At 41.7% G+C, this 21438-nt stretch overlaps 1 protein-coding gene across 1 annotated transcript in view; it reads left to right on the forward strand.

The window, feature by feature from the left end:
• Plc21C (Phospholipase C at 21C) overlaps nucleotides 1-21438 on the forward strand; it is a 68921-nt gene that overhangs the window by 6371 nt on the left and 41112 nt on the right. The window contains exon 3 of the mRNA XM_019050569.2: nucleotides 17088-17156. Within this exon, the coding sequence (XP_018906114.2) occupies nucleotides 17088-17156 (69 nt within the window). The remainder of the gene's footprint in view (nucleotides 1-17087; nucleotides 17157-21438) is intronic.

Below are 21438 nucleotides of genomic sequence, written 5' to 3' on the forward strand. Positions count from 1 at the left end.
TCGCGTTTTACGAAGTTTCTGACCTGCCGTCATACTATAGTCAAAACCCCCAACCAAACCAATCTAATCAAAGTATCGATGGTGAAACTGCAGAAATGCGTTTATCAGTTTGCGGCGTTGCAGACTTCCTGTCTTACTTTCTATTTTACATGAAAAACCACTAAACGTCGTTTCTCAAAAACTTCGGTGATTTTTCTTCTTCGAGTGAAGAATATTCCGTGAAAATATCAAGCCATGATTTTTGTTCGGTCTCCTCCTAAAAAATATAATAGTGAAGATTTTGAAAGACCGCGACCGAGATTACGTAAAAGCGGCTCATACGTACATAATTACATAGGTACACATCATTTTTTTCTCCTCCAAACCCCATTTTTCCTGGCTGGGTCTCCAACGATGATGAGCGCGGGCGAAGGGAGTACGGGCATGTGGGTAATTTTGGAGGTTGGATTATGGAGTTATTAGGGCTTAAAAAGGCAGCCAACCTATGAACTCCAATAAGTCAGTTGCGCTGATCACAGACTCGTGTTGTGTTGCTTGATACTTGAAGATTAGCGAAAAATAATCAGATCTGCCCGAACCTCAACTTTCTACGTTCAATTATAACCGAGATATCGCCCTTTGAAAGTTGGGTTTTTGACGTCATCCACCGCGGCAGTGACACCCTTGGTTTCTTCCACCTTTCTCTCATCCGAGTCTCACGTTGAACAACCAGTGCAAAAGTGCGTCACGCTGACTGATGAAAGCAAAGTGGAAGAAACCAAGGGTGTCACTGCCGCGGTGGATGACGTCAAAAACCCGACTTTTCAAAGGGCGATATCTCGGTTATTATTGAACGTAGAAAGTTGCGTTTTACACGGATCTCATTAGCCTGCCTTTAAGAATCAAGCATCAAAACACGATTTTGTGACCAGCGCAACTGACCCATTATTCAGAACGATTTATTTTTACAATTTTTATTACGAACCTTCGTTTGTAAAGCACGAATTTAACTTAGTTTTTTTGTAAATTTACTTATTTTCGTGGAAGGACGTTCATTTATGAACATTCTTGGCCATCTTTGTCAGATGTTGGAATCTGAAGATTGGCAGCGGCATGCTTCGTGTTTTTCGTGTCAGACGGTTGGCTGCTCTATCTAGAGCTCCATTGGGACGTATTTCTGTCAAACGGAACTACGTGCATTATGACGTGAGCCCTGTTATGCACATATTCTTATGGATCTCAGGGCTCATGGCTAAATGCACATAGTTCCGTTTGATAGAAATACGTCCATTTATTCGACATGTCCGTACGCTTCCTATATAGGTAGGAATCATACTCGAAGAGTGTGGACAACTCGAAAATTTGGAGGTTAGGTTTGATTTAGGGGGTGGCCACATGGGCCGCGGCCCATGGCGGCAAATTTAGGGGGCGGCCAATTTTGCGATTTTTTTAAATGTAGTTATAAAGAAAAATCGGATTCAGAAAAAAATATACAAACGAGAAAAGGTGACAAAATCTCCCATCTCCTGAGAGTATACCTCTAATTTAGTGGTCTTTCTGTGATACAATAGACAGCACCTCTATTATGTTGAGTTAAGACTAAGAGAGAAACCGAACACGGAATTTGGCCTGGAACAGCGCGGCGCAGAGAGCAATGATGACGAGAACTTGAGATGAAAAGGAGAAACCCTCGGCGCGGCGCGGCGGTCGGCATGTAACACATATTAGCGCCTACGAGACTGCATGGATACTTCACGCATTGCGTCAAAGACGGTGCGGTCGCTGCGGTCAGCAGCGGGCGGCGTGAAACGCATAGCGCCTACGAGACTGCATGAATACTTCACGCATTGCGTCAAACACAGTGCGGTCAGCGCGGCTCAGCGGCGGAAGTTAAACTTATTAAACCACATTTATGTTTGTTCTTTCATAATATTTTCGTTCATTTCATATAAATGGAAGGCTTTGTCCACACAGAGATAGGTTTACGGAGCTTAATTTTCGCGCCAAGTTCCGTGAACTTTTTCTAGTAGTGTTTACAGGGCTTTCGCCAAAAGTATGTCCAACACGAGTAAACGCGTCTTATGCACCCTTCCCCCTCCGGCACGTTCACTTGATGGTTTTTACTGATATTTCAAAACGGATGAGAAGGGGGTGGCAAAATACAGGCGGCCCATGGGCGGCAATTAAGTGAATCCGGCCCTGTCAGGTCATGTAGCTCTTAAGGCCCAAAAAGCCAGCCAACGTATGAACTCGAATTATCCAGTGGTACTAATTCAAACTCCGAGAGTAGGCACTCTGATCCAAAATTATAAAAGTACGCTCGAAACTTTGATTTTGCATAAACTTTCTCAGTTCCAAAGTCTTAACCCTTAAAAACGCGTGTTTACAATGCGCTGTCGGCCCTATTGATGAATCTTTCAAATGCATGGGTTGGCAGCGGCTATTTTCTAGTGATTTTCGTTTCTCACGTTGTCGCCCTTTTGGGCCCTAAGAGCTGCATAAATCGAGTCGTCCACACTCTCCCTACTCGAAGATCGCTGGAGGCCTTTGCTTCCTGGCGTTACCATTCCGTTCCCTCCCACCGTCGGGGAACAAGGAAGAGGGAACATCGGTAACGGGAACGCACAATGTCGCCGGCTTCATTAAGGCGGTAATGGCTAATTGGCAGAGTGACCCAGTTAATCCGGAACCTTTGTCCAAAACTAAAACTCATGGCGCTGCGCGGCCCCCTGCTCCCTGCTCCCTGATCTCGGCGCTGAATTTTCCCTCTCAAAGGGAAACGTTTGTTTATTCGCTCGTTTCTCATCCCCCCCCCCCCCCCTCCGCCTGCGCCCCCGAGACGAGCGTCTTTGTGTCTGCCTCCGTTAAACCGTCGTCGTCGCGGGCGGGATGAAACAGCCTAACTCCCATTTCCGGATGAGCCACGCCGCACGTTCAACTGTACGCTTTCCGCGGCTCACGTGGTGAAGTAGTTAAGTCTTTTCAACAATGAGACGACCAAGTGTCCGCGCTCCGACTCACCTATAATACCAACTTCGCAGCTTATTGGTGTCCGCGCCTCTCGCTCGGGACTTGAATCTGTCCGCGTTGAAACCTCCTAAGTCGGTTTTCTCGTGAGCCTTGGGCTCCACAAGCGTATCTTTATTCTAGGGCCGATTGATCGATGGAATTGTGTGGTTTTTACGTCCACCGATTCACTCAGCATCAGCATTCGGTCTCGTTTGAGCGTTTGACCTCTTCTATCTTTGCGTTTACTTTTCTTGTTTAAAATTACTCTGTTGGTTAAGATGCAAAGGCGTTGTTTCAGCCAAATTTTGTTGGGGAGCTAAAGTTGTCCAGGAGAAAATATTTGCCCGGTGGGAGGGAAAGTTTAAAATGTAGGCATCAGAACACGCCCTGAAATGGATCAAAACTAGGAAGTACAAGATACAGCGCATATTTTGGGAGGAAATGAGCTGAGCATAATATAATTTTCACTTATATATTTACCACTTTATTATGCTATAGTTTCGCTATTGCCCCTAGGATATCATATACGTGTATTTAGACTTGTGATGTTACCTAGATTCTCTGTCGCATTTCATTTTTTCGAAAGACGAATGGTCATCGTTTTCGTTCCAAATTCCATGCGCTTCCTCAGGATTGTTCTTTGAAAATATCGCACTAAAACGTCCCAATTAGTTTTCCCAAAGGAGGAAAGAACAAAAAAAATCCGAACAAAGGACGACTCATTAAAGTAGGTTCAAGGAAACTCCGTGCGAAAGATCTAATATGATGGAGTGCCTTCCATTCTTAATTTATACTCCGAAGACATATAGTTGCTCTACAAATCATGCTCAGCACCTCGCGATATCAAAACTGGAGAACAAAATATCTTACATCCTACACCTTTATGCATGCCTAAGTGATATCTTTGTAGTATAAATGAAGAATTGAATGATCTCTGCCGTTTTGGATCCTCGCGGTAAAGCCCACCGAGGGTGAAGCAGTCATATCCTGCCTTCATATCCGTGCCTATGCACGCCTTCATATCCGTGCGTATGCAACACGGACATCCATAGAGCCCGAATAGTTGCATCCAGGAGTTGTTAAAACGAATTTTGTGCAGTGTCTGTCGCATTCGACACTGGCTAAGAGAGCATTGCTTGTTTTTCAGACTCCGTAACTTAATTTCAGCGTTTCCTATATGCAGATGAAGCAAAGTTGCACTGATTTTTATTGCGACATCAATTGTCAATTTTTTGAATAAGGCTTTGCTTGTTTAAATATAGAACAACGCTGCAGTCCTAAAATGTGGGTTGCGGCCCCTACCCTCTCAGATCTAAGAACGACGAATAACTGCAAATTCTCCATTATAATATGGGTGATAAGTCTGTAGGTGTAGTTCACTAGTTCAGGCATATTAGATCAAAAATCGGCGATTAGGGAAAAAAATTATCCATGAAGTTTTATTATTTGCCTAATTGTAAGTTGTTTATTGGGGTGTCTGTGACGCCCAGCTCAAAGTCTTCAAGAATACCCTGAATGCTCGACCCCCCTGCCCACCAACCACTCCCCCCCCCCCCCCCAACCGACCTTTTCCCGGTTTTTCCTAAACGACTCAAAAAGAACTGGTTTTAGTGAAAAATGAGTTATATTAAAATAGTTAAAGTTCACTAAATTCCCAACAAAAATGACATCTACCTATAATTTTTTTTTGAAACGACTTTGGACGCCTCAAAATGGCCGCCAAAAAAGGGCATTTTTTGAAATTTCAGTTTTTCCCCAAAAATGCTCATTTCTCTTTGAGGGGCCCCGGAATCTGCCCGAGTCATCATCGGTTCACAAAATCGGGTTTTGGTCTCTTTTTCTCTCTCGGACACGGTTCTCGTTTTTCTTTCTTTCTCTCTCTCTCTCTCTCTCTCTCTCTCTCTCTCTCTTTTTTTTTTTTTTTTTTTTTTTTTCGCGGGTCGTCAGTGACGCAATACTTTCCTCATCGTGCGATCTCTAACTCACAATTTCTGTCAGTTTTGAGTCGACCCAATTAGCCACCACGAGTCGCCTCCCCCCGCCTCCCTTCGCCGCCCGCTTCAAGTCCTCCCTCGTGTCACTATCCCGTCCTTCACGCCCCCGCTTTCCCCCCTTTTTTTGAGCAATTTATTTTGAAGGAAAATATCCTCGTCCATTTCGCCGACTCATTATTGATTTTGCCCCCGCGGCTCCGTTTTTAATTAGTCGCCCACGACGACGGAAAGAGCTGACCAAAGGAACGGCGTAAGGACGTATCTCCATGCATGGTTGCCAGATAGTGCTGAAAAACAGCAATTTTCCCCGTTAAAATCCATGTGCAGTCGGAGTTTCCATCACAAAAGAACGTAACTGCGTTTCATTGTTGCCAAATTTCCCCGGGCAAATTGCATTTTTACCAGCTGGCCGATTGTTGAAGTATCAATTTAAGACAAAGCCATAGACAAAGAATACGAAAGGGGTATGGAGGGATCCTGGATCCTATTGGTGGAAGCGGGTCGTTGCAATGGACAAAGGATGTAGATGTTGGACTAACTAATGGCAACCCACGAGAGACCCTCTAGTTAGTCCATCATTTTCTCCCTTAGTCTATGCGAACCACCCATTTCAACCAGTAGGATTGCTTCACATTCCTTATGTCTTCTTTGTCTATCGCTTTGTCTGTCAATTTCAACAATCGGGGGAATCTTGGGCATTTCTAATTGAAGATATCACTGATTTCTCCTCTGATCTCGTATGAAAATCAGACTTTTGGAAAAAAATCATGCATGCATGTTTATTCGTGCACGGAGAAAAAAACTTCGTGCATGGGACCCAAAGTTGAGGTCATATGGATCTCTGAAGTTTTCTGATCACGCATCCGAAAACTTGAAGTCGAGCTACCAAAGTTCGGGTCAGACATTGAGGTACTTCAGTATGTACCTGAGTATACTTCAGATGTGTGGCCCGAACCCTTTGGTACATATCGAAGTACTTCAGATGTCTGACCCGAACTTCGGCAGCTGGACCTCAAGTTTTTAGATACGTGATCCGAAAACTTCAGAGATCCATATGACCTCAACTTCGGGTCCCACGCACGAAGTTTTTTTCTCCGTGTGTCAATATCTCAAACCGTTTCAAAATGGCGGCCGGTTAAAGTTCAAAATGGCCGAAAATTCACACCGGTTATTTGTCGATGGATTTGCGCAAAAATCGGTATGTAGGGGTATTTTGACACGAGAAAAACGAATTTGACGTTAGATTTTCAAAAAAACCGAAATTTCCAAAATGGCGGCCGGTTAAAGTTCAAAATGACCAAAAATTGATTTTTTTAAATTCTAAGTTCAAATTTGTTTATCTTATGCCAAAATACTCTCAAATTCCAAGTTTTAGGCAAATCCATCAGTAAAAAACCGAGGTGACAATTTTCGGCCATTTTAAACTTTAACCGGCGGCCATTTTGGAAATTTCGGTTTTTTTTAAAATCTAACGTCAAATTCGTTTTTCTCGTGTCAAAATACCCCTACATACCGATTTTCGCGCAAATTCATCGACAAATAACCGGTGTGAATTTTCGGCCATTTTGAACTTTAACCGGCCGCCATTTTGAAACGGTTTGAGATATTGACTTCGGGTTTGCGCGAAAAGTTTTCTTTTTTTATTAAGAAGTTACATTGTTTGAGTCAATTTGGCAACTTAGGAATGGAGTTGCGTCCCTTCGTTCGGGAATCAGTAAAAAGTATCCACGTTTTATTGCACAATCTGACAACTGTATCGAGGAAGCGCCGTTGACGGAAATAAGTCGTCGCCCCCCTGACGTATGGGCGCGGAACTTCCTTTCGTAATGAACCCTGTTGTTAATACAACTCGATACTTCCTGGGGCTCATCCCTAAGTGCACTTGCGCCCTTTCGTCGGCCAAGCGACCGACTGACGGGCGAGTTTGCTTTCCACGCTCCGCTAGGCCCATCAAGACGGGGCAATCCGATATGACAGCCGAAATTCCAAGTTCACGATGAATGAACGAGCCTTAAGCTGTTTTTCTGTTCGCCGTAGCACCATCGGAGCGTCGCCAAATTTCGATCGGTAAGAATCAAAGTTACAATCAGTATTTTTTATCTTGTCGGCCTCCTATGGTGTAGTGGTTGTAGCGCTAGCTCTATGATCGGGAGGTCCTGGGTTCGATTCCCGGCCAGGCGACCCGAATTTGACGGTCTTAAACAATGGTTGCCTGGGACTGGTTGTAGGGACGTAGGGGGGACGGGACTGAAGCGCAGGATTATAGCCCTTGTGGGCTACCTGAAATGTTAAATTGATTTTTGACAGCACCGCAAGATTCAGTGTTGAAAAATATTGCGAAAATACCTTCCGCGTTTTTTCGCTATAACTCATCGTTTTCGAGATTATAGAGACTAGTAGAGAATAATAGGAGCTGATAATAGGGGGATAATGGGGCCCCCACGGAAAGCGTTTTTCGACAAAAAGTTATACCACGAAAACGTCTTCTTTTGACCCAAAGAATCGACACCTTCAATATTCGTACTTAATCCTGGGACACCCTGTATAGTAAATATAATTTCTTGAAAAGTTCCTTGATACTTCTTCTCAGTTAGCAGAACAATCTGTATAAAATCCGAGCTATAAAGTTGACCTGTCTTTCCTCAAAAAAATAAACTATGAGTGGAGATTTTGAAGCACCGTTATAAAGATACGCGGTTTCGCACTTTGGCCATCGATATATTAATAACCATTCCGGAAAAGGAAGATTTTATTCGGCAACATTCGGATGCTTCCACAACGCTCGGCCCTATTGCGGGCGTAGAGTTGAGATGAAAGGGAAAGGAAAGAAAATAGAAACTGACATGACATAAGCGGTCTAGTTGACGCTATTGGACGGGAAATCGTCCGTCAACATCGTCGTCGTCGAACGAGACCCCGGGCGCTCCTCTTCATCTCCGGGAACCCGAAAGGAGCATCGGGAAAACTGAAAAGAAGATGGCATTCCCTCATTAATTAGTGCCGTTTTCTGCCAAGCCCTCACTTTCATTTTTTTATTCTAAGTTAGAACGCTTTGCGATGTTCACTCGGAACGTCCTTTCGGAATTATGATCGCTGATAGACTGATTTTAGGGTCGGTTCCCAAAAGTCCCCAATGTCCCCGATTATCCCCGATTTTGGAAGGGTGTCCCCGATATCCCCGAAAGTCCCCAATTTTCTTGTTCAGATCCCCCCAAAATGACAAAAATGAATCATAAACTCATAATTCACGAGGAATTTCGATTGCAAGTAACAGTTAGACGCATTTTACCTTTATGGCGCGAATCAGTGACAAGGTTATGTATTTGCTTACAATGAAACCATGGCGTAGCCACTAAATCAGTCAATTCGATAATGAAGGCACCGAAATTTTTTTAAAGAGTTTTAAAATCAGGGCAACTTCAAATTAATGGACCACACAGCTAAAAACTGGCGGGTTTATGGTTACTTTGAGTTACTTTTCTTTTAGTCAAATTAACTAAAAGGACTTAGTTCATCGACCAAATCGACAGGAGCCATTGATTATTCTGAGATATTCGGGCGTAAAGAAAGTGTTAAGCAGGCCGATTATTGAAATTGATGGACAAAGCTATAGACGAAGAAGACAAAAGAGATATGCGAATGATAACTGGACAATACTTTCAGGAAAAGAAGATTTCTTAAAAGATGAGAGGTAAAAATCAACTGACCGGTTCCAAATGAACGACAGAGGAAAGGAATATCCCATAGGTATGTGCAAGTAGACAGAATTATCCTTTAGAGAGACACACACTCACACATGAAACGGTAGCGAATGTTCACACTGAATAAACATATCTCGTCCGAACACTTGAGATATTCTTTTGAAATTACGGGAGAACACGAACTATAGAAGTAAGCAGTAAGTTCACAGATTTTCGTAAAATATAAACTGAACGCGGAACGCTTTAATCGCAATTTAATACAGAAGATTGACGACTCCAACGAATATCATGCTTGTTTACGTTTTGAATCGAACAGACGATTTCTAACCTTAACAGGTTTATTTATGTTGCTTTCGAACGTTTTCAAGAAAGAGAGGACACTATAAATCATACCGGGAGTATTTACATTGTCAAACGAGCCCGAAATTTCACATTTTAATTGATTTTCACGAGCTGACACGATTGAGGCTGTTGTACCGACGCCACTTTTTCGAAACTAAATAAATGTAACGGACAATGTGGCAGTTAGTGTTGAGGGCGAATTAGTTTGATCCGAAGGTGAATTTGTCTTACCACAGCGCTAATTTTACAGCTAGTGCTGTTTTCCAATTCTGGTTCGCGCTCTAGTAAAGTCAAGTCAGCGTATGAAGCGAATTGATTGGTGCTTCAGTACAATAAATTAGTTCTGAAGCCTAATTTTGATTCTACTTGGCGAGAACTTACCAAATTAGTTCTCAACGCTAACTACTTTTTTTTCTGAGAGATCCTATTGGTGGAAGCGGGTGGTTGTAATGGAAAAAGGAGGTAGGTATTATAGACTAACCAACAGCAACACACGAGAGACCCTATAGATAGTCCATCATTTTCTCCCTTCGTCTGAAGGAACCACCCATTTCAACCAATAGGATCGCTCCATATCCCCTATGTCTTCTCTGTCCATAGGTTTGTTTACCAATTTCAATAATTAGTCCGCTGTTGAACTAATGTCCTCTTGGTCCTCTCGATGTTGTTGCGATTTGCGAGTTGCTAGCGCACTGAAGTACAGGGCCGGATTAAGGGGGTGGCCACATGGGCTGCGGCCTATGGCGGCAAATTTAGGGGGCGGCCAATTGTGCAATTGTTTTAAATGTAGGTTTAAAAAAAAGTCGGATTTAGAAAAAAAATTAGAAACGAGAAGAGGCGACAAAATCTCTCATTTCCTGAGAATATAGTAATTTCTAATTTTGTCGTCTTTCAGTGATACAAGAGACAGCACCTTTACTTAGTCGAGTTAAGAGAGAAACCAAACACGCAATTTGGCCTGGAACGGGGCGACTTAGAGAGGAATGATGACCAGGACTTGCGATGAAAAGGAGAAGCCCTCGGCGCAGCGGTCGGCATGTAACACATCTTAGCGCCTGCAAGACAGCATGAATACTTCACGCATTGCGTCAAACACAGTGAGGTCAGCAGCGGTCGGCGTGAAACGCATAGCGCCTACGAGACTGTCGGAATACTTCACGCATTGCACCAAGCACAGTGCGGTCTGCGCGGCCCGGCGGCGGAAGTTAAGATCGTTAAACCATATTTATGTTCGCTCTTTCATAATTTTTTCGTTCATTTCTTATGAATGGAAGGCCTTGTCCACACAGAGATAGGTTTACGAAACTTAACTTTCGCGCAAGGTTCCGTGAACTTTTGCTAGTAGTGTTGACAGGGCTTCCCCAAAAAATGTGTCCAACACGAGTAAACGCGTCTTATGCACCCCTCCCCCCTGGCACGTTCACTTGATGGTTTTTATTGATGTTTCAAAACGAAAGAGAAGGGGGCGGCAAAATACAGGCGGTCCATGGGCGGCAAGTAGGTAAATTCGGCCTTGCTGGAGCTGGAGTATTACCAACACGATTTCGGCTCGATCCTGAAAGTTTGCGCCTGATTTTTAACGAGGTTGCAAATATTCGACTCTCAAATTTGGCGAATGTAACCCAAAGGGAAAGTAACCGAAAACTATTAACCACACGTTTAGGTTACTTTGTGTTCTACTTCCTCTATTAACAAAAACTGTCGGTTACTCTTTCCTATCGTGTACCTAGTCTAGTGGTTCAATCAACAAATTTGGAGTCAGAGAGAAGCCAAGGAAAGTCGGGGAATCAGAAAATGAAGAATACTGAAAACCCTGGAGGCTCGCCATGTCGAATCGTTAGGAAGCACAACGAAGCTCGATGGAGCTCAACAGACCCGCCGAACAGTGGCGTGGCGTGAATTGCGATGTATCGATTGTTATGCCATTTAAACTTATGGTAAAGAATCGATTATCAAGGTGTTCGCTGCGAACACCCTGTCTGTCGATCTTTTTCCATTGATTTAAATGGCATAACAATCGATATATCGCAAAGCACGCCACGCCACTGCCGCCGAAAGTCCTATCTGAAGTTTCACCCGTGGATCCCGGATCTCATATACTTTTTCGTTGGAATTTTAATAAAATTTTAACATTTTAAGTCCAAAAAGTATGTAAAGAGTTCGAGGCAGCATATCGACGGTGAAACTAACAAACCACGTATCTCGTTTGCGGTGTTTAAAAATCTACGCTCGCATTTTATTTTTTTGAAGTCGACCAAATCAATATCATTCTTTGAAATTTTCACAGAATTTTCTCCGCACAAAGAGGAAAAATCACAGAAATTTTCAAGACTAGACGTTAAGTAGTTTTTCATTTAAAAAATAAAGTATGACAGGAAGTCTGCGACGTCGCAAACCGAGATACGTGGTTTGGTAGTTTCACCGTCGATATGCCGATCTGCCGTATCGCATGGTTATAGGACTTTTGGTCCAATTTTTTTTGTCCATAAATTTTTTCGTCCAATTTATTTTGTCCACGACTTTTTGTCCTTGAAATCTGGTCCAAGTTAAATTCGTCCTGGTAAATAGTTAGTCCTACGCATTTGTTCGTCCAGTGGTATTAGGTCACATTTCTGTGGTCCAGTAAGGTAAAAAAGTTATGTCCAAAACTCACGTCCAATGAGGCCGTTTCAGCTATTTCCTTTCAGCTTTCAGCTACTTTCAGTCATCGTCTGAGTCTTCTTCGTCCGAGTCCGGTGGATCTGCGCGTGGCGTGTGAATCAATTGGCGTTAAGATCAATTTATTTCGTAGCTATGGAAACCCTTAAATTTAATCCCAACATCGAAAGAAAAAACATCGAAGAGGTTATTTTAAAATTTTCGTTTAAAATTCAATGACGGTATATATTTTTGTTTTGAAATTTTATTAGTGTGGGTGACATTTGTTGATATACCATCCCCAAATCGAAAGAAGAAACATCAAAGAGGTGATTTTAAAATTTTCGTTCAAAATTCAATGACTGTATATATTTTTGTTTTGAAATTTTATTAGGATGTGTGACGTTTGTTGATATACTGAAATGGCTCCAACAGTGATACAGAGTAAACGCGACAAGCCCCTCCTTGTCAATGAAGGGTTTGTGTACCATCACCATTCGTACAATAAAGATAGGACGAGAAAGTACTGGAGGTGTGAGAGGAGGCAAACATGCAATGCGAGATGCGTCACTAATACGAACATGGAAGAACTAGTTGTTTATAAGTGCGATATCTCAACTCATTTGCATCTCCCGGATCATGCTGCAGTGGAGGCATGCCACGCGCAGATCCACCGGACTCGGACGAAGAAGACTCAGACGATGACTGAAAGTAGCTGAAAGCTGAAAGGAAATAGCTGAAACGGCCTCATTGGACGTGAGTTTTGGACATAACTTTTTTACCTTACTGGACCACAGAAATGTGACCTAATACCACTGGACGAACAAATGCGTAGGACTAACTATTTACCAGGACGAATTTAACTTGGACCAGATTTCAAGGACAAAAAGTCGTGGACAAAATAAATTGGACGAAAAAATTTATGGACAAAAAAAATTGGACCAAAAGTCCTGTAACCGTATCGCATCGTTAAGACAACTTCATACGCATTTTCTAGCTAATCTTGTGCCAGTCGCGGGAAATACTTTTCCCTGTAAAATGAGTAGTTTTGAGAGCTTTACAGGAGGGGAAGAAATTTGAGAGCAATTACAAATAACATAGGTTGCCGCACAACATTGAAATAAAGCTTACTCTAACAGGATTGCGTGCCAAGGAAACCTACACTGCCTAAGACCTTTAAATTTTATGGAGGAGGAAGACATTTGGTCAACGGCGAGATAATGATCACAGATTTAAATATACATCAGGTTTTAAGTTCAGGGACTTACACAGAACGACGCTTTTCCATGAAAAGCAATACAATAATAATTTCTTGCAATTTTGGGAATGTTTCAATTTCGTACCGCCAAAACTGCTCGAACTTTGATTTACGTCTCTGTTTAGATGGAAGAAACAGACAGATAAGATAAAATGGCGACGCCTCAGCTAATTTTTATGTGAATCCAGATGTACGCTTTTGTGAAAATGTAAAATGAAAAAAATGCACTTATGATAAAATTTCATTACTGTTTAATAGCAAGTTTTCTTGCCGTGATAATTTCTTGTCTTGACAAGGAAAACAATCTCGAAAAATATTTGCCCTTATCACAACAAAAATGATCATCGTAATAAGACAAATTATTGTCATGGTATGAAATCTTAATACGTGTATGCATATTCAGCGCGTTTTCTTTTTTGAAACTTGAAGTCAGTTGCTATCGTTAAGTTTAAGTTAAAGGAACAATAGCAAAACAACGTTTCTTTAACACAAAAAGAAAACTGACTTTAGGTTAAATCCGCACGGATTTAACTTGGAAAAAACCAAATTTTGTCGACACGAAACGACGCTTTAAGTCAAAATATTACCTCAAGAAAATGTTTTTTCAGTGCGTGACTTTCCGCGTGATGACTCGCCGTATTCCTCTCTTTATCTTCATGCTGCATACTGTGAGGGCTACGCGGCAAGACAATCTGCCTTTTTTAGGAGCCCCCGTACCGGCTAACACACGTCGCGTCAGGCAGTGTCATAATGTCACACGCTTGTGCTTGAAATTGCCACGGAAGCTTACAATTAGCCAACCCGACCCCGTCCCCTCAGTCACCTAGCGACAGCGCACAAAAGGGGAAATCGGACACACTGGAAAAAAAAACACATTGGATCTAGAGTGCAGACTCTTGAAAACATTGACAAGAAAAAATATTCTTGATTCAATCAGTTTTTTGCTTAAATCAAAAGGAAATCCGCTCAAATTAAGAGGCTTGGTTCTTGATTTAAGCTAAAATCCGATTGAATCAAGAGTACTTTTTCTTGTCGATGTTTTTAAGAGTCCAGACTCTAGATCCAATAAGTTTTTTTTCCAGTGCATAGTGTAGAATCAGTGGTGATTCTTGTAAGTTGGCAAAACTGTGTTTCCTCCTGTTAAATGATTGTAAAAAAAAATCGAATGCAAGTGAGGCACTGAGGCTGCCTGTCTCACGTGAAATCGATATATTCAATGCATTTAAACGGAGTACTAACAGTGTTGCCAACTTGATGGAATTGACGCTGTGTAGAACCTTTAAAAGTCTAAGTTAAAGGGTCATCCCCATACTGCCTCTTAAACAGTCCATTTTCATAGGAGGCCCAATTTGATCTACATTAAATGGAGGTAGAAACAAACCCCCAAAATGGCATCATATGAAGACAGGCAAGACAGTTCGAAGTGACTTTTCAATGCTTAAAAATTGGAATTTGGGAGCGAGTTTTTTCACAGAATATGCATTAAGACTATAGTTTTACTTGAATTCATTAAAATTTCAATTTTTCCTAAACTGCACTAATGCGCATTGTCCTCCAAGTCCCTCCTTTGGCGAAATAAACATAAAAATTTTGCAGTTTTCGTAAATGAAATTTATGTCCGACCTTTCTCGACGGCTTGCACCACTGTGCGACGGAGCACTGAAGATTTTTAAAATCACCGAACACCGCCCAGCTTTGTTCCTCGCCGTTAGGAACAAAGGGGGCGCTGCCTTTTGTGCTTGTGTTCAGCATGTGCTTCAAGCACGACTCCAAAGGAAAGAGCGGTCAAAAGCTGTGTACTTCAAAGTCGGTTTGCGAAGTAGTGCTTCTAGTTCAAATTTTCCAGCAAGATTTTTCCCCAGGGTTGAAATCCATCATATTTTTACCGGTGGCGAAGCGTGAATGATCGATTATCGATATTTCCCCATTTGAAGCTATAGTAAAGAATCGATTATCAAGTTGTGCGTTGCGAACACCCTGTTTATCGATCCTTTTCTATAGGTTGAAACGACAGGTCAATCGATGTATCGCAAAGCACGTTACGCCACTGATTTTTACGGCGAATTCATACCTATGTACCAAGATGGAGAGCAGCATGCCCGAAGGCTGTGAAATTATCTAGTGCACGGATGCAACATTTTCGGTCGAGCGCTTTTTCTCGAAATGCGTCAAAAAATTAGATCGATGAAAATTTACTTGAAGGGGGGGGGGGGTTAGGGGGAAAAAACAAAAATATACAGCGGTAGCATGCACTTGAAAAGTCAGGGAAAAATTAGAAAAAACTTAGGAATCTTTTCTTCCAGCCAAAAAATTACATTTTTTAAATTTTAAGAGACTTTGCGCTGATCAATTTGTGTTCAAAGAACTGGTATGAAAATCATAGGGAAAACCCCGAGGACAACAACATTAAATCTTGAAATCCGAAGAAACTCGTCACCGTAAGAATTTAATTTTCTTTTCCCAGAGGTTCTGAAGGAAAATAAAAGAGGTAACTTCGGGTCGTCATTTAGTAATTTTCTCGTGGAAAGCATTAGGGAATGAAAGAGGAAGCAAGGTCTCCAATAGTTTTCACACAATCGATTCGTTTTCACCAGTAATTTAAATCGGAGCCAAGATTTTAAGAAATTTATTCACCTCCGTTACGGATGCACCTTAAATAGGACACCAAAACAGATCGGAGCATTTGAGCTGACCGAGTTTGTGACGAAAAAAAAGGAAATTAGTGTCCCCAAGGCCCCGTTTTAAATGTGAGAGCAATGCATTTAAGTAAGTGTGACGGATGCGACTCTAGAGGAATGCACTTTTTTTTTAATGGGTGCACAGTTCCGCGTCATTTGTCATCCATTTTGAAGAAGAGCATTTTGATATTTGACTTAAAATGTGCACTATATAAAGTGTAGGTTTTTAAAGGATATTTCTGCCCATTCCTGAGGGTTTTGAAGAGAACTTTCAACTGACAAGTCTGAACTGTTGATTTTAAACGGAAACATTTCTCCGTAAGAAAAACGGGGTGAGCGCAGGACTGCAGGCATCATGAAAAATCATATCTTGAAATTTCATGGGAAATATTTCATGAAATTTCTGAAATGTACCTATCTAAAATGATGATCTCTGGGAGGTTAGGGGGCAATGGCGATTGGGCGTCGCAGAGCGCGAGGCGGCGCTATAAAAGCGGCTTTATGTATGTATGTATGTACCTATCTAAAATATTGAAAAATAATTTTCTAAATTAAATGCAAAAAAATTGCTTTTTGCTTTTTGGTGTTCTTTTGTGCGTGTTGCTTTTCCAGCTTCTGGAAATATTTTTCACATCTTAGTGAAATTTTATGAATGAATATTTCACTGAATTTTCCAATCCTTCAAATTTATCGTTTCCTTGGGTGAGCATTGCAACCTACAAGAAGAAGTTGATTGTCCAATATGATAAAAGTTTCCGCCATTGGCGATATGCTAACATTAATAAACTACAAACTAATTCTATTTTGCCGTGCTAGGAAAAAGCATCGTGTGATAATTCGAATGCTCCTCAATTTTCCTTCATAAAATTTTGAATCTTGATCCAGATGTCGGAAATATCTTATCTTTAAACGTTATCGATTCTATCATCATATTGCGATTAGGCAAATTGCGATTGCGACCAATCCATAATTCTGGACAAAATGTTCGACAGAAAATTCTTATTTTAATTTATATAAATGTTACAATGTCTAATTAAAAAAATGAAAAAAAGTGTTCAAACATTTCCACTCTGCGTTTACAGTATTTTTCCGTATCATTGAAATTTTTTGACGATAACATTGCAAAATCGCGTGTTTTGGTTTGCGACGCTGTACTTTCTTTCACAATTGCTTTTTTGAATGAAAAGGTACTCGTCGTCATTTCTCGAAAAATTCTCTGATTTTTCTTATTTTCGTAAGAAAACTTCTGAGAAAATTTCGAGCTATAGCGTTGCTTCTTCCTCCTGTGATAACATTAAGTAAGAGGGGCATTTTTGAATTACCGCAATCTTACCGCATATTTTTGCAGTGCAGTTTTACGGTCGATTTGTCCCCGCGTAGACAAGCGATTGATAACAGCTTTTACTTTTCTTAACTTCCTTGTCTTGTTTTTGCGCCCGGTTTATAGAACTCAATTATAACTTCGTTTTTTTTTTGTTTTGTTTCACAGGATGTGGACCTGCTTGATATTTCCTCCGTGAGGGATGTGAGGACTGGGAAATTTGCCAAAATACCAAAGGTAAGCAGAAAATTGTACATCAAGTTCACTCCCTGCTGGCTGATTGGCATTGACAGGCAAAGCGATAGACAAAAAAGACGACGAGAAAATGGTGAAGATAGTGGATCCTCTTGGTGGAAGCAGGTGGTTGTAATAGACAAAGAGGGTATGCAATAGAGTAACTAACGGCACCCTACGACCACGAGAGACCCTGTAGTTAGTTCACCATTTTCCCGCGCTTCGTTCATAAGAACCACCCGTTTCAACCAATTGGATCGTACCATTTTTCCGTTGTCCTCTCAGTGTATAGCTTTATCTATCCATTCCTATGTTCAGCCCTTTGAGTACAGAATCAATTTGTAAATTTTTGTCCCCGTTTTAATTCAAACTGCGGATTCCATAATTTTAGACCAGTCGATGTACTGTAAGTAAGCTTACTGAATGAATATATAATATCAAACGAATGCCGGCAAGTCGTAATTTTCATACATCAACGAAGTATGGAAGTTATTATAAATAGGGAATTTTTTTGACACCACCTCCCCCCTCTCCCCGGCCCCAAAAAAATAATTGTTTTATGTTTTGTACACTGGTTCCTCCGCTAGAAATTTTAGAGTGACTTGCAATGTCGGAATCTTGTTTAGTAATGAAAAGGTGTAAATGAAACCCAGTTTGGGCAACAACTTCTATGGTGGATCAAAATGCACTCCAATTAACGAGCACTTCCTGAGAGCAGACCCTTGAAAATCGGCTGGCTTCCGCGGAACATTGCTTACTAACGGCAGTGCATGTTCGTGGTATTCAAGTTTACAAGACTCATCCGCACTCTGCCGTGCTAAGGAAGAACGCCGTATGAACCTCCAGGCGTTGCCAAATTTCCTTTGATAAAACATTAATTTCTCGGTAAACTTATGAATATTTTCTTTCCAATTTTTAAGATAATTTTGCTCGCAATTTCACCTAAAGTTCCTGATAATTTCAAGAAAATATATTCATAACTTTCTTCAAAAATGAACATTTTTCCGAAGGAATTTTGGCAACTCTCGAATGTTCATACGGCGTTTTTCCTTAGCGCACGGCAGCATTGCTCGCCGCTTCTCCTCCGTTTCCGCAACGTTCCAAAAATCCAGAAAACCCAAGTTCACTCCCGCGAAGCTCACTTCCTCCTAAATTTCTAAAGGCAGTTCCCTCCGACTTGGGGGAAGAGGCGTCGCTGCTGTTAAAAATAAAAGGTCTTAATGTGCCATTAAACTTACCTCCTGAGAAAATGAATATTTAATTAGCTCTTTTCTCCGAATTAATGTGGTATTCTCATCAGAGCTGGATCCGGGAACCTCGAGCGGGGGAGAGGGGGGCTAATTTTGGCACTTAGAAAGGAGATTTTTCACACTCTTCCCTGCTTTCTTCGTCTTTTGATAACACCCTTCCGGTAAATGGAAGGGGCGGCCGACACCTCCCCCCCCCCCCCCCTCCATTCACCGTTCCTGAATCCGCCGATGTCTCTACAGAGGCTGATTCCGTCATTAAAAATTTCGGTGAAGACCCAAACTCGAAAATAAAAAGCAACAAGATATGCAATCTGTACCAATGAAAAGTAATCTTAATGGCTTCTAGATTCCTGTTATCTCCCATGGAATCTGCGGGCTGATAATGGAGATGTTGCATGTGTGAGGAATTTGCGATTTGACTGTTGATTCTCACGTAAAAGTTCGCGAGAAACACGACGGTGCCACTGGTTTTCTCTGAAATCAAATTCAAAAAAAGCTCTCAAGTTGAGGCCAAAATGGAGGGAATATTCCACGCTATCCTGAGAGTCCACCTCTACATCATGAAAAACTCTCCATGCAAAGATAGGGAGCAAATACATTAGCAGGGTTGCCGTGTTTTCAGTTGTGGAGTCCCCAATTAAAGTTGCAGCCCTGTCAATGTATTTGCTCCCTATCTTTGCATGGAGAGTTTGTCTTGATGTAGAGGTGGACTCTCAGGATAGCGAGGGATATCCTCTCCATTTTGGCCTCAATTTGAGAGCTTTTTTTGAGCTTGGGAGTTGATTTCAGAGAAAACCAAAGGCATACCATCGTGTTTCTCGCGAACTTTTACACAAGAATCATTAGTCAAATCGCAAATTCCTCACACATGCAACATCTCCATTGAAATTGATATACTAACCATTAGACAGAGACGACGACGGAAAAATGAAGCGATCCTAGCGGTTGAAACGGGTGATTTTTATAGACTAAGAGGGAATGTGATGGGCTAACTAGTGGTCTCTTGCGGGTTGCCCTCAGTTTCTTACCTCTTTTTTGTCTATTTTTAATCACCCGCTTCAACTAATAGGATCGCTTCATTTACTCTTTGCCTTCTTTCGCTATTGCTTTGTGTATCATTTCAATACAGTCCTCAGCACCGGCTGCTATACTTCTCGGAGATAATGTGTAATAATCAGGAATCCAATAACAATTGAATGTATTTCTGTCAAACGGAACTGTGTGCATTATGACGTGAGGCCTGTTATGCATTTGTTCTAATGGGTCGCAGGGCTCATGTCTGAATGCACATAGTTCCGTTTGATAGAAACACGTCTAATTACCATTATTTTTTACGTTATTTCCACTCTCTTTTTGCTCATTCTCCTCTTTCTTTGTTCCGATAGGGGGATACCACCATGCCTCCGCCCCCAAATTCACCACCGACGTAATCAAAAGCACGGAAATTCCTAACTGTGTTGGCGTAATGGATCCGCTTTCTGCCAAAAATTCAAAGTGAAACCTGCAATTTAGCAAAATTTGCTCGATATCTTGATGTTTTTTCACTTCCGGTGTAGATTCACCTTAAGTACGCGAAGTCCATTGTTGCCAACTTATGAGAATGACCATACTGCCGTGCTAAGGAAGAACACCGTATGAACCTTTGAGAGTTGCCAAATCGCCACGGATGAAACTTGTATTTTTGAGAAAGATTACGCGTATTTATCCTTGAAATTTTCAGATATTTCAGATTGAATTGCGTACAAAACTGTCTGAAAATTTTGGAAGCAAATATTCACAAATTCCCCAGTAATTTCGGCGTTTTTATCGAAGGAAACTCGGCAACGTCTGAAGGCTCATACGGCGTTTTTCCTCAGCACAGCAGCATACGAGGAAGATCTCTGCCGTGCCGAGGAAAAACACCGTGTAAGCATCCAAATGCTGCCAAATCTCCCCTGGTAAAACACTTAACCGCGAGAGAAGTTTTAGATCGTCTTCCGTGAAATTTTCAGATCCCTTCGATCAAATCGCGGAAAAAAAAAATTCGTGCAGTTTCGAAAGACAAATGGATTGCATTTTGCGAAAAGGAACCACTAGCATTGCAATGTTGCTAAGATAGTGCAACTTCTTTTGTCTTGGAGGAAAACCCCGATTAATAGTTTCTATATCACTCGCTAAAAACTGTAAATATAAGACAAAATCCAAAAAATCATCCAAATAAAAATCCATCCATCTAAATTTCATAGTTTTTCACGATTTCCGCAACTTTATTGCATAAGATGAAGTTGCACAAACTTAGCATCATTGCAATGCTAGTGGTTCCTTTTTGCAAAATGCAATCCAAATATTCACAACCTCCATCCAAAATATGGATCCTATTGATGGAAATTTGGCAACGTCTGGAGGCTCATACGACGTTTCTCCTCGAATTGGGAGCGCGGCTCCGATTGCGATCGCGAGTCCCTTTCGCTCGTAAACTGGAGACGAAGCGACCGAGTGTATTATTCGGAGATTTATTTTTACCTTTTCCTCCATTTCAGTCATTTTACGGTGCCTCTCGGCATCTTTATAAAAGCCCGATCATAAAGGCACTATCATGCGAGCGGATAAAATTCGCGTTCAGAAAGACGTGACGGAAGAATGGACGGGTTTAAGTCGAGAGGAACTACCCACAGCGCGGCGTGGGCCCTGTTATTCGTGTATTCTTACGAGCCCCAGGGTCCATGTCATAATGTACTTAGTTCGTTTTGATTCAAATCCGCGCCAATAGCGATCCCATCGCCGTTGGCTGAAGAGTCGAGAGGGGCGTGTCGCCAGTGGGGAAGCGTGAGTCGTCGGCCATCGATTTTTCCCCATTCGAAGCTATGGTTAAGAATCGATTTTTGAGGTGTATCCTGATAATCGATCCTTTTCCGTGCGGGTTTAATGGAGATGTTGCATGTGTGAGGGATTTGCGATTTGACCATTGATTCTTATGTATAAGTTCGCGAGGAACACGATGGTACCACTGGTTTTCTCTGAAATCATTTCCCAAGCTCAAAAAAGCTCTCAAAGTG

This window comes from Bemisia tabaci, chromosome 4 (assembly GCF_918797505.1).
Source record: "Bemisia tabaci chromosome 4, PGI_BMITA_v3".
Taxonomy (NCBI): domain Eukaryota; kingdom Metazoa; phylum Arthropoda; class Insecta; order Hemiptera; family Aleyrodidae; genus Bemisia; species Bemisia tabaci.